Source organism: Xyrauchen texanus, chromosome 27 (genome assembly GCF_025860055.1).
Source record: "Xyrauchen texanus isolate HMW12.3.18 chromosome 27, RBS_HiC_50CHRs, whole genome shotgun sequence".
In the NCBI taxonomy this organism is placed as follows: Eukaryota; Metazoa; Chordata; class Actinopteri; order Cypriniformes; family Catostomidae; genus Xyrauchen; species Xyrauchen texanus.
Window position 1 is genome coordinate 17,034,788 of NC_068302.1, and position 13,817 is coordinate 17,048,604.

Sequence of the window (13,817 nt, forward strand, 5' to 3'; positions counted from 1 at the left end):
TTGGATGCTGGTAACACTGCTGCCTGGCAACCATGGCAGTTATTATGTGGGTTGTCTCTCACTCCTCGTTCTGTCCCTTTCTCCCTGATTCTTTCCCAAGAGACCCTTCAGCTGCCCCATGGGAAAAATAGTATTGCATAACCTGTAACAGCATATAAACCTACACAGATTCCCCTCACTAAAGGACAGATCTGGACATTAAGTGCTGACAAATCTGTATTTTCGCAATTTCTGTATTAATTTTATAGAATTAATTTTAACATGGTTAAATGTGTTAAACTGAAAGGAGACTACAAGGTTTGTCCCAATGCTATTTATTTATTACTTTTTTGGCAGCAACTATTTGAACTAAGTGTATAGCAACAAAAAGCATCTTCTTTGCACTAAGTGCAAACAGTGTCAGATGATGTGTGCACTCCTCATTAAATACAACATCCTGTATCACTGCAGTGTGTTTATTTTGTTAATTTAGAGTCCCACAGACTCCTTACACCAATCTTTACATACTATATTTACACAATATTACTGTAGTAACACTATGGTTAATTGCATTAAAACTATGTCCAAAAAGCATTTTGTGATGAGGAGGAGGGCATGGCCTGGCCATAAAGATGGATGCCCGCTGGGAGAGGGATTAAGAGGAGCCGGGGATGCCAGTGCCAGAGAGAGAGAGAGAGACTCACATGGCCGCACTGTGTGTTTTATTTTATGTGTAAATTGAGTTATGTAATTAAAGTTTCGTTGACTGCTCAGCCAGTTCCCGTCTCGCATTTTTACGATGTACATGAGCACAGTTTTGGACCTGAATCTGATACCAGTATCATTATCGGGATATCCCTAGAGACTACTCTTATTGGTAACAGGAAGCACTAACAGATTAACCAAATTATTTAATGAACAAACATGCATGGAGGATGTGTAAAACTTTGTGAATGACATGCATTGGAATCCTCTGGTGGTCTGTATGCTGACAAAGCCAAAACACAGTTACTACTCCAGCATTGAAACTGAGAAAAATGGCTTCAGAAAGTTTTCATTGTAGTTTTGATTTTGAGTGTAGTTGAGCCAAACTCATATGTCAAGGGTTAGATCATGGTCTAGACCTGTAATTTTTGCCTTTGTATAATACTTCTGCAGAGTTGTGTTGGAGCAGATTGTTTGTGGACCTAAATATAACCAGGCTCTATATTCTAGGACTCATTAACATCTCTATAACATTCTTGTCAAATCAATGTTATTTGCCCATGAGTATAGGTGAGCAATTTTCATCCTCTTTGAGCCTGAACTAGAAAAGGTGTTTGTTCACAAGCACTGTAGGTTAAATTGAAGGATCAATACAATCTTTGTTTAATAAGGGATTGAAGAAGACTGAGTGGCTCTGCCACAAAGGCATCAATCACATGTTCAACTGTGAGTAACCCTCACCAAATGGCGTAAATTATGCTTTCGGAGGGCACTTCAAGAGGAGAACAATCATAATTGTCCCGCAGTAAAGTCACTCCAAACAGAGCTTTATTTTTGAGCCGCACACCTTTCAGCCCTCCAAAGCTGGATGGTAAAGTCTTTAATTGGAATTGATCACTTCTGAATGGAACACACCATGTTGTCTCAGCAGGACATTCAGGGAGAAGTGAATGCTTGAAAGAACAGATGGGGTGGAGAATGGGGTGCAGTTAAAAAGGGGGTTGAGAAGGGTGAAAGAGGAAGAGAGCAATTGGTGTGGATCAAGGAGAAGGACAAGACCTTATAAAACCAAAATATGGTCAGGACACAGGCTAATCCAATAATACTAACAGTATAGCTTTGTGGTTACTCATGTCCACAACTGTGCTAAGAGTTAAAACATTGCAACCCTATTATACTCCAATGTTTTTTTTTTTTTAGAATTAAAACATGTAGGCCTAAAAAAATTAAACTTTGGAGTATTTTATACATATATCATCTATTTTCCAAATACTCTGCCACAAATACGTGAAATCACAAACATACAGTATGTGGTTAAATGTCACAAAACTTGTCAAGAACTTGTCCTGGTCATATTTCACCTCAAATTCAAAAGAAAATAAAGAAATGTCTTTTGTGAATTTTTTTTTATGCAAAGATTTTATGTTTAGTAAGGTACTTGGCAAAGTAAATGGGGCCAGCCCACAAAACAGTAGAATACGCACTGTTTCAAATGTAAAGCCATAGAAAATAAATATGATGTATGTTATCATGACTGTAGTGTGTTAAATCGCTTTATAACCTTGTCTGTTTAAAGTAATATCCAAAAAATTTATTATTGTCATGATTACATAACACCAGTAAGCCCTGTAATCCTGATAATTTTCGTGTGATGTCTACACAAAGATGCCAAGAAGAGAATTGACATAACTGCCTTGTTTACACGGAGTGGATTTGTAGGTTGCGAGTCCGTTGTCCTAAATTAGAAGATGAATAAAAAGGAGTTAATTCAGTTGTAGAATGTGGTTGTTGCTCCCGTAAATTACCGAACTGTGTGTGTACAGAACATGAATAAACTCTAAAAGGTGAACCGTATCTTATTTAAATTAATTGTGTACGTGGCCAAAGTTGTCTTCTCCCTGTAGTCTGCATACTTTCATGATGTCCGACGATGAAAAACAGCCAGAAACAGTCTAATACAATGGTTCCCAAACTGGGTGCTGGCCAGGGGTACTGTGAAATTTCTGCTCAGTTTAAAATTTTTATGGCCACCTCTTAAAAGTACCAGCTTTTGCTCACATGCTTATGTCTTTGCGTGCTCTAGTGCGCTCATTTCTCGTGGAGAATGCAGCTGTGTGCGCAAAAATGTTAAAGCGCTTCTTCGTCAAATTGCCTCTCTTGACGCTAGATGAATGTAAACACAGCCTTTAATGCATTATGAGAGTGTAAATGCAGCCTAATAGTCCTGCTGTAGCTGTTATAGGCCTATCGTTAATATTAATCAAACAGCAATATTGACAAAAAAAAGAGAAAAAGTCCTTCTTATCAATGGCTTGATAAGGTGTTCTCAGTAACTTTTGTCTTTGTGTTATCTTGGACTTACACTGACACCTAGTGGCTTGGATGTAGCATCATTTAAAATCAATAGTTTTTAGTTTCAGATGCTATTGTAGAAATGTAGTATTCACAGTCAGAATAACAGGACAGTTACTGAGATTAAGCAAGTAGTATTCGGCTGGTCATGTAATTCAAATATGGCAGCCCCCATGTGCGGACACTCTCCATAGAATAAAACCAATTTTATAAATTAAACTGTTATGACTAGCTTCATATTAATGTGAGTGATCATGATTGATCATAGATTGAAAAATTACAATTCATGTCTTTACGAGAAAATGACTGAATGCACCTTTAAGCCCAATAAATTTTAATGACAAGTCTGCTTTATTGTCAAACTCTTGCAAAATCATCCATGACATAACTTATATAATAACTGTTTTATCAAGAAGAGACAGTAAGTCACCGTTTGTGGATACCATACAAATGAATGGGGAGAGCCGTAAACTGTCACATACCTGTTGCAAAATCATCCATGACATAACTTATATAATAACTGTTTTATCATAGTACACACACAGTTTACTCCAAAAGGATTGTTTAGTAAAACATGTTGAAGATTGGCAGACAGGTGGTCAATTCATTTTGTGATGCACTGTTTCCTCACAAAAGCAGTTTATTCAGCGTCCCGAAGCATTTCCTCCATACACATCCATTCAAAAAGAACTGCCTCTTGTTTCCTCTCCACCCACCCATAGAATGTCTATGGGACCGCTGCGTTATGCTATTTTTTATGCTAACATTGTAGGCTCTCCCTTCAAACAGGCTCTGACTCTGTTCTCTATTTTATTACAGTTCTTCAATAAGTACTTTAAAAACACTTAAAGCAATGTTTAGGAGAAAAACATAATTTAATTTGTTAATATGTACATAAATATAAAATATTTTAAATAAAAGATTGTTTTCAATCACACAGATTTTTGTTTATTTATGTATTATTCAGTGGTTGGGGTGCCATGAAAAACAAAACACTATAAAGGGGTTAACCCTTGAGCTGTGTTTAAATGTTTTACCTAATTTGGTGTTCCAGGTCAAAAATGACCGTTTATTAAAAATTGCTTATAAATATCTTGTTATGCTTTATTATCACCAAATATTGGATTAAATCCTTTTGTTGACTTGTTTTCTTTCAATTAGCAAAAATGTTTTATTTCTTTTTGGAGCTTATTGATCTTTGGCCTCATTGACCTGATCTTATGCACCTCCATTCTTAACAGAAAAAAGCATTATTTGTGGATCATTTTGGCAATATTAAATCCATCCATCCATCCATCGTCAACCGCTTATCCTGTGTACAGGGTCGCAGGGGCTGGAGCCTATCCCAGCTAACATTGGGCGAAAGGCGGGGGACACCCTGGACAGGTCGCCAGTCCATCGCAGGGCGGCAATATTAAATAAAATACGAAAACATTCTGTACTATTTATCACACTTGTGTGCTTTAATGTTTAACCAGGAAGTTCGTTTTGAAATGCTCTTATTTTGTACAAAATGGTACAGACAGACTTGTGGTGTTCCCAGTCCAAAATGACCAGCCATTGAAAATGAATGGGGGAGATACAAAAATGTGAGTGTTCAAGAGCATGTTCATCATGTTCATGTTCACAAATGTGCAAGCGTGTTTACAAACATAAAGGCCTCGGACCTGTGCAAGAGCACATACACACACGTGCACTAAAACACACCAGAACTGTTTTTGCCCCACAGTGAGGGGTCACTAGCATTGTGTGTTTCAAATGCAGAGCACACATTTGCAAAGCACATGCAAAAAGCTATTATCATGTGCATGAGGACACAAAACCACCAGGTGTTCGTTGATTTGGTTTGTTGTTGATTAGAAAATATAACAGAAACATGAACAGTGTTGGTATTTTTGTTCCATGAACTGTTCTTTATATGAGAGTGTTAATGAAAAAATAGGCTTAGGCCAGTTTTCTTTGTCAAAATGGTCAGATCTGACAGGGAACATCACAAATGAAATTTTCAGAAAATGAAAGCATTTAAAAATAAAAGCCTTTCAAAATAAAAGATTGATTCTATTGGAGAGGTATCGCTGTGGGACAAAGACAGTTCTAGTGTGTGTGTGTGTGTGTGTGTGTGTGTGTGTGTGTGTGTGTGTGTGTGTGTGGTAATGTTGGATGGATGAATGGATATTGGATGCAGTTCAGGGTAGGATAAAGTTCATATCTGTGAAAAAGAAAGCATGTAACACTCAAAAGAGTTTGTGCATGTACCTGAGAATGTGTGTGTTCATGTGTGTGTGTTCATGTGTGTGTGTGTGAGTGTAGGCATGTTTATGTGGTTTACAAGGACAATTTTTTAGGTTACTAAACAGGTAATTACAAGGGTATTATGCTATAAATGTGATTTATGAGGACATTTCTAGAGTCCCCATTATTTAAATAGCTTAAAACATATTAAAAGTTGTTTTACTGAAAATGTAAAAATGCAGAAAGGTTTTTGTGAGGGTTAGGTTTAGGGGTTGTGTTAGGTTTAGGGGATAGAATATATAGTTTGTACAGTATAAAAATAATTATGTCTAATGAAAGTCCTCATTATGATAGGTAGACCAACATGAATGTAATACTCAAAGAGGTTGTGCATGTACGTGAGCCTGTGTGTGTGTGTGTGCATGTGCACGTGCAGAGATCCGAGGCCTTTATGTTTGCAAGCACACATGCACATTTGTGAACACAAACATGTTAGAAATCATGTAATACTCAAAGAGTCTGTGCATATACGTGAGCATGTGGGTGTTTGTCTGTGCGTGCGAATGTGTGTGTGTGTGTGTGTGTGTGTGTGTGTGTGTGTGTGTGTGTGTGTGTGGTAATATTGGATGGATGAATGGATGTTGGAAGCAGTTCAGGGTAGAATAAAGTTCATCTCTGTGAGAAAGAAAGCATGTACATAATACTCAAAAGGGTTTATGCGTGTACGTGAGCATGTGTGTGTTTGTGTGTGCATGTTCCAAAAATAAATTTCAAAACCTGTGCTAATTGAAAGAAAACAAGATGGCAAAAATATCTAATCCAATATTTGTTGATAATATAGCATAATGACAGATTTATAAGCAATTTTAATATGCTGGTCATATTTGACACTGGCGACCTGTCCAGGGTGTCCCCCGCCTTTCGCCCAATGTTAGCTGGGATAGGCTCCAGCCCCCCGCGACCCTGCACACAGGATAAGCGGTTGACGATGGATGGATGGATGGATGGTCATATTTGACCAGGAACAAAAGTGTAACAAGGTGAAACCCCCCTGTGTGAGCAAAGTCAGTAAGTTTTGATCAAATTGGATAAAATTAACTAGCATTTTCAAGCAAAAGAAAATCCTCTTTGGGTCAAAATGACCGGAACACAACATGAGGGTTAAAAAAGTTTGGGAACCACTGATCTAATAGAAGCTAATAGAGTCTGCTTCGTATTTACTGGCACCAGGTTGAAGTACTGAATCCACCTAAAGGAATACGAACGTCTTTGACATAACTAGTTCATCCACTTTGAAATGTAACTCCAACAGATTTAGACCACTTCACAGGTCAAATAATACAAGTGAATTATGTAATAATTTAAGTGCTTTAACAAATGAATGAAACATTGGCACTGTTTACTTCCATTTAAAGTGTCTTACTCTAACCCTAATTTTTGCTTTCCTAAAATAAAATAAAAAAAGAGGCCAGTCAAACTGATGTTTTGTGGTAACAGACAAGTGCTGTAGATTGAGTTTAACTTGCAGCCTATTAAACCCGGATTCCTATACACTCACCTAAAGGATTATTAGGAACACCAGTTAAATTTCTCATTAATGCAATTATCTAATCAACCAATCACATGGCAGTTGCTTCAATGCATTTAGGGGTGTGGTCCTGGTCAAGACAATCTCCTGAACTCCAAACTGAATGTCAGAATGGGAAAGAAAGGTGATTTAAGTAATTTTGAGCGTGGCATGGTTGTTTGTGCCAGACGGGCCGGTCTGAGTATTTCACAATCTGCTCAGTTACTGGGATTTTCACGCACAACCATTTCTAGGGTTTACAAAGAATGGTGTGAAAAGGAAAAACATCCAGTATGCGGCAGTCCTGTGGGCGAAAATGCCTTGTTGATGCTAGAGGTCAGAGGAGAATGGGCCGACTGATTCAAGCTGATAGAAGAGCAACTTTGACTGAAATAACCACTCGTTACAACCGAGGTATGCAGCAAAGCATTTGTGAAGCCACAACACGCACAACCTTGAGGCGGATGGGCTACAACAGCAGAAGACCCCACCTGGTACCACTCATCTCCACTACAAATAGGAAAAAGAGGCTACAATTTGCAAGAGCTCACCAAAATTGGACAGTTGAAGACTGGAAAAATGTTGCCTGGTCTGATTAGTCTCGATTTCTGTTGAGACATTCAGATGGTAGAGTCAGAATTTGGCGTAAACAGAATGAGAACATGGATCCATCATGCCTTGTTACCACTGTGCAGGCTGGTGGTGGTGATGTGGGGGATGTTTTCTTGGCACACTTTAGGCCCCTTAGTGCCAACTGGGCATCGTTTAAATGCCACGGCCTACCTGAGCATTGTTTTTGACCATGTCCATCCCTTTATGGCCACCATGTACCCATCCTCTGATGGCTACTTCCAGCAGGATAATGCACCATGTCACAAAGCTTGAATCATTTCAAATTGGTTTCTTGAACATGACAATGAGTTCACTGTACTAAAATGGCCCCCACAGTCACCAGATCTCAACCCAATAGAGCATCTTTGGGATGTGGTGGAACGGGAGCTTCGTGCCCTGGATGTGCATCCCACAAATCTCCATCAACTGCAAGATGCTATCCTATCAATATGGGCCAACATTTCTAAAGAATGCTTTCAGCACCTTGTTGAATCAATGCCACGTAGAATTAAGGCAGTTCTGAAGGCGAAAGGGGGTCAAACACAGTGTTAGTATGGTGTTCCTAATAATCCTTTAGGTGAGTGTATATGAATAAAAGAATGTCAAAATGCAAAATGTAAAAAAAAAAAAAAAAAAAAAGGAAATCTTCGGAATGGTCCTGAAAATAGGCTTTGATTTATTTATATATTTGTTTGTTTGTTTAGTTAGTTAGTTGGATTGTTAGTTAGTTTTCTTTTATTTTCAGGAGATTTACTCATGTGTTGTTGGGCTTTTGATTATCTGACAGACTCACCTTATCCTTGGTCCTGCCAGGTCCATTAGTTCTATTAGAGATGATTGACAGCTGGTTTTGGACCCACTGCAATTCCCTTTGGGACTGTTTGAGAACCTCCACCTCATGCTGCCTTTCAGCCCCCATCATCTCCTGCAGGACAGACAGTCACATGTCACTTACATACTGTACAAAAACATACATAAACATGCAGAACACACACAAAAATGTGTGCACACATAAATACAGGATACACTTTGTACATCATGCATATATTCCCCCCTATACATCTGACATCATGCACAGACCCCTGTACAATTAAACAAACAGAAGCTCTCAGCCATGTCATACGACCAACTTCAAATTGTCCACTGCACGGACAGCAGCAAACATAGCAGAAACCATTCTTATGAGCACATTTATGAATACATAATATATAACACTCTTCAATAATCCCTAACAATGTAAGCAACAAACATAAGAAATCCACAAATGCTTACTGCAAAAAAAGTATTTTTGTCTTGTTCTTGAGTGAAAATCCTTAAAAACAAGATAACTTTTCAAAACATCCTTAAAACAAGATACAATAAAGAAGAAAATAATAATAATAATGATAATAATAAAACATAAATAAAACATGGAAACTTAATTTAAGATATATTCTCTAAAAATGACTTTTAGGCATTTTCACTGTAAATCAAGACAAAAACAAGACATTAAGAAAATATTTTTTTCCAGTGCACAACAGCTATCTGCAGAGATTTGTGTACACTACATCCTCATACTGTACATGACACCACCACTTAGAAGTATACAATACAGAAGTGCAATATATTCAATAAAATCCAAAGCCTGCAATCTAGTAATAATTTAAATCTTAATCCACACATCTGTGAAGCAGAAGCAGTACATACCATGTCCCATAATCTAAGAATAATCTACACATTGGCAGCCCTGCTCTCTATGAACTCCAGCAAACCTCTCCATGTCCAGCTCTTAAGCGTGTTTACCCACAGAGCTTTAGTCCTTCTTCACAGAGGCTGGCGCTGATGTCACAGAGCCTGCATGCCACAGGCCACGTGGGATTATTAATATCTGTACTTCGCTTGAGTTACATAACAACAGATGCTGGATTATATTGTTACTGTACAAAAAACTGACTTAAGGAGGGACAGGAAAGAGAGATGCCCTCCCAGAGAGTAGCAATGATCTCCTCTGATAATGTTGCATCTTAATTGAGTTTGAACAAATGATAGTGGAGAAAGATAACAGCTGAACAGATGTGGAGTGTAGTAGTGCTGAGAGGCCACATGGCTTGCCTGGAACAGGGCAAAGGCTGTGAATAGAGTTACTCTATAGCAGTCCACTGGAAACAGGATGCTGCCTGAGGCAAACAATGTAGAACAATCCCTTCTCTCAAAGATTACAGAAAACCCTGCTGCCCTCCACAAATCAATTACACACATTCTGTATGAACCCTACAACTGTCCTATTACTTCCAGGAAATATTAACTTCACTACATGCCACATTACAAAGTAGACCTGACTGACTGTAATTCTGTGCAATGCTAGCTTGAGATGGAAAACAAGAGGTTGAAAGTGAAGCTTGTTTTGTTTATGCAATCACATGATACAGTCCAACACAAGTGTTCCCTAATAATTCAAGTGGATGATTTTAATCCAAGTTCATTTTATTCAGTTCATAATATTTAAGCCCTCCCCCTACCAAGTGAATGTTTGCTCAGTATTACAAATACTGAAAATACAACACTCAGCTGCTAATTTTTGATTGTATTCTTTCAGATGCCTCTTAAAAGTGGCTACTAGACAAAATACCAGTCATTTAGAGCTTAAGAATTAAAGGGATGATTCACCCAAAAATGGGAATTCTGTCATCATTTGCTCACCTTCATGTAGTTCCAACTGACAGCCTCAGTCCCCATTGACTTTCATTGCATATAAAAAAAGGTAGCGACAACATTCTTACAATTTTAATTCTTCAAAAGAAATTCATAAGGGTTTCAAACAACATGGGGGTATGTAAATAATGACATCGTTTTCTTTTTTGGGTGAGCTATCCCTTTAAAATCACATTAAATATATGCAATTAATTGCATGCAAAATAGCAAACAAACAAAAAGAGTAATTCATTATCTGTTAGATACACTTAATATATAATCTTGATAATCTTTTCAAAATGTAAGAAGTGACAATGTTCATTCATGCATATATGCATAAACTCACTTTTTCCTAGTTGTCCTTGCCTGTGGTTTCCAGTAGCTACTGCTCAGCTAACCAATGACACACACAGATGGGGAGATGAGCACTGGCTGTTTCATCACTCACTGTCTCTCTTTATTCACTCACCCTAACCAAGTCAGGTGAGATTTAATTTATTTCTCACTGTCCTCATGTGTCTGTGTATGTGTGTGTGTATGGATGCTCACTAACTCTCTGAGGTAGGAACATTTTTGTTACATAACGTCTGTGCCTCTGCCCACTCACAACTCAATAGAGGAGCTAGGATGTCCTGAATGTGTCATGGCACACAAGGCCTTAAATCAGATTTCATTATGTAGTGACTATGCATATCAATACACAGTTAAAGCAATGAATTACAGGGACAGTATCTAGAATGTTTATGGTAAATCTGGCTATAAATGGGCATTACTATTTCTTGGTCTTTCTAAGTAATGAACAGCATTTCATGGGATAGTTCACCCAAAAATTTTAATTCTCTCATTATGTACTCCCCCTCATGCCATCCAAGATGTGTATAACTTTCGTTCTTATACAAATTAAGCTTTTTAGAAGAATATTTCAGCTCTGTAGGTCCTTACATTACAAGTGAATGGTGGCCAGAACTTCGAAGGTCCAATAAGCACATAAAGGCAGCATTATAGTAATCCACAGTGGTTCAATCCATGTCTTCAGAAGTGATATAATAGGTGTGAATTCTAGCTATGAATTCTCCTCCCTGCACAGTAGGTAGCGATATGCACAAAGAATACGAATAGCCAAAAACAAAAAGAAGTATATGAAAGTGAAGATTTATAGTCATTTAAATAGTTGTTATTAAGAATTCAAAGATGTTTTAGCTCTTTTACAGTATAATTTGTTGTTTTGTTGCAAATAGTTGTTTTGTGTGATGTCACCATTCGAGTCATCCGTGTCCCCTTTGGTCAAATTAGACCTTGTTAACTCTATCTCAGTTTTCCTTGCATGTGCAAATGAAGTACAGTTGTCTCTGCATTTCTGTGGTGAAATAAGTTTATTTAACAAATGACCTGGAATCAGTTATAATCTTCTTTATTTAAACTGTGTTATTGTATGACCTAAATTTGAGTCCATTCAATTAAAATTATTAAATAGAAACAACAACATTTAAATAGCAATTGAGTTAAGTTCCCTATCGGTCACTCACTCGACGTTGTGTCGATGAAGTGACACATGGGGTCACACTTGGGAGCCGGAGATACCTCTGATCTTTGATAAAATGCCAGTGGGAATTGGCGAGTGGTATTTGCATGCCACTCCTCTGGACATATGGGTAAAAAGGAGCTGGTGTGCTTACCGCTCATTCAGATTTTCTCTTCGGAGCCGAGCGGTTGATGTTCACACAGCTGAATTCCCACAGCTTCCATTCCATTCACCCCTGGATCTGGATCCTTATGGCGCATAACAGCGGAGTTCCCCCTGGGTGCTTCGGCAGAAACCAGAATATATTCAAAACTAAAAGTGTATATTCTAAAAGAGCGGCACACAATGGAACGTCTTTTTAAAGATGTGTCTTTTTAAAGATGCCTTTCCATTTGTGTGTTATTCCTGGGTATGGTCTTTATCTCTCGCCTTCAGGCAGCCACGATCGCTGTCTTTCATGCCTGGGCGCTGCCCACGCATCAGAGCTTGGATGCGTGGCTTGCGCTCTCCAACAGTCGCGATGGTTGGCCCGGACCGTCCGACTCGGCTATGCAATTCAATTCTCCAGACACCTACCCAGGTTCAGCGGCATCCACTTCACCTCGATGAAGGACAAGAACGCCGCCACCTTGCGCGCGGAAAGCCTGTCCCTTTAGCCAACATGAAGAACGGGTTTTACAGACCCTACTTCATTGCACCGAAGACAGTGGGTTGCGGGCAATCTTGTACCTGCAGGTACTGAACCGGGCCTTACACAGACTACGGTTCAAGATGCTGACGCAAACACGCATTCCAGCGAGAGTCTGGCATCAAGATTGGTTACGCCGGTAGACCTCAAGGACATGTACTTTCACTTCTCGATTCTACCTCAGCACAGACCCTTCCAGAGGTTTGCGTTCGAAGGTTGGGCGTACCAGTACAAGGTCTTCCCTTTCGGACTGTCTGTCTCCTCGCGTCTTCACGGAAATTGCAGAGGCAGCCCTTGCCCCGTTAATGGAAGTGGGCAATCGCATCCTCAACTATTTCGATGACTGGATAATCCTAGCTCACTCTCAGGATGTGTTGTGTGCGCACAGAGACCTGGTACTCTCGCACTTCAGCCGGCTAGGGCTTCGGGTCAACTGGGAAAAGAGCAAGCTCCTCCCGGGTCAGAGCATCTCTTTTCTCTGTTTGGAGTTGGACTCCATCTCAATGACTGCACGTCTCACGAATGAGTGCGCCCAGTCGGTGCTGACCTGTTTGAAGGCGCCTCCATCAAGAAGATAGGTGACTAGCAAGTGTTTTCTGTCAGTGAAACGTGCCTGTAGTTCGGTCCGTGCTACTCTCACGTGATCCTGAGACCCCGACCAGGCTATGTGCCCAATGTTCCCAAGAACCAGGTGGTGAGCATGCAAGTGCTGCCCCAGGAGGAGGCAGACCAAGCCCTTAAATTGCTGTGTCCGGTGCGCGCTTCACGCATCTATTTGGATCGCACACAGAGCTTCAAAACCTCTGAGCAGCTCTTTGTCTGCTTTGGCAGACAGCGGAAAGGAAGCGCTGTCACCAAGCAGAGGATCGCCCGCTGGATCATTGATGCCATAGCTATGGCATACCACGCTCAGCACGTGCCTAATGACATTTACTTCAGCATCAGTCTCCCTTGATGCATTGATTACGCACAGGCGAGTTTAAGTCAATGCGGACCAGGAGGAAGATCTGAGTTGTCGATTGAGATCTGTTCAGTAAATCTTTTTACGTGCTTTGTTCATATTTTAATCGTATAAATTTTTTTGTAATATTACATTGTTCATATGTCAGTTTTAGTGGCCTCCGCTGTCACTGCGGGGCAAAAACATTCATCTGTGTGGTCTCTGTGCTGTTCATCTGTTCTCTTCATAAATAAATAAATAAATGCATAATCTACTATATGCCCGACGTGAAAGTTTTTATCATGAACAGTGTTTTTCAAAATTGAACATGCCATTTCATTATAATGACATTTTAAATCAACCATTTTCATTAATTCCTTCTATACCAAACAAAAAATATTTACATTTCAATGCAACAGATAAAAAATTCATTCATAAAATTTTCACACAAATGAATGAATTAAAAAAACTTCACTACTGTAACTTCAACTGAATAACCTTATTTGCTTAAAATGTATCAAAGCATTATTCTTCTGGATGACTGGGAACC

At 39.2% G+C, this 13,817-nt stretch overlaps 1 protein-coding gene across 1 annotated transcript in view; it reads right to left on the reverse strand.

Annotated features, from left to right (window-relative positions):
* The window catches only part of rimbp2b (RIMS binding protein 2b), a 211,516-nt gene extending 202,304 nt beyond the window's left edge, over positions 1-9,212 (reverse strand). Inside the window, exons 1-2 of the mRNA XM_052094964.1 lie at positions 9,134-9,212; positions 8,241-8,372 (exon numbers count right to left, since the gene is read on the reverse strand). Coding sequence (XP_051950924.1) covers positions 8,241-8,372; positions 9,134-9,136 — 135 coding nt within the window. The 5' untranslated portion in view covers positions 9,137-9,212. The remainder of the gene's footprint in view (positions 1-8,240; positions 8,373-9,133) is intronic.
* Between the last annotated feature and the right edge of the window lie 4,605 nt (positions 9,213-13,817).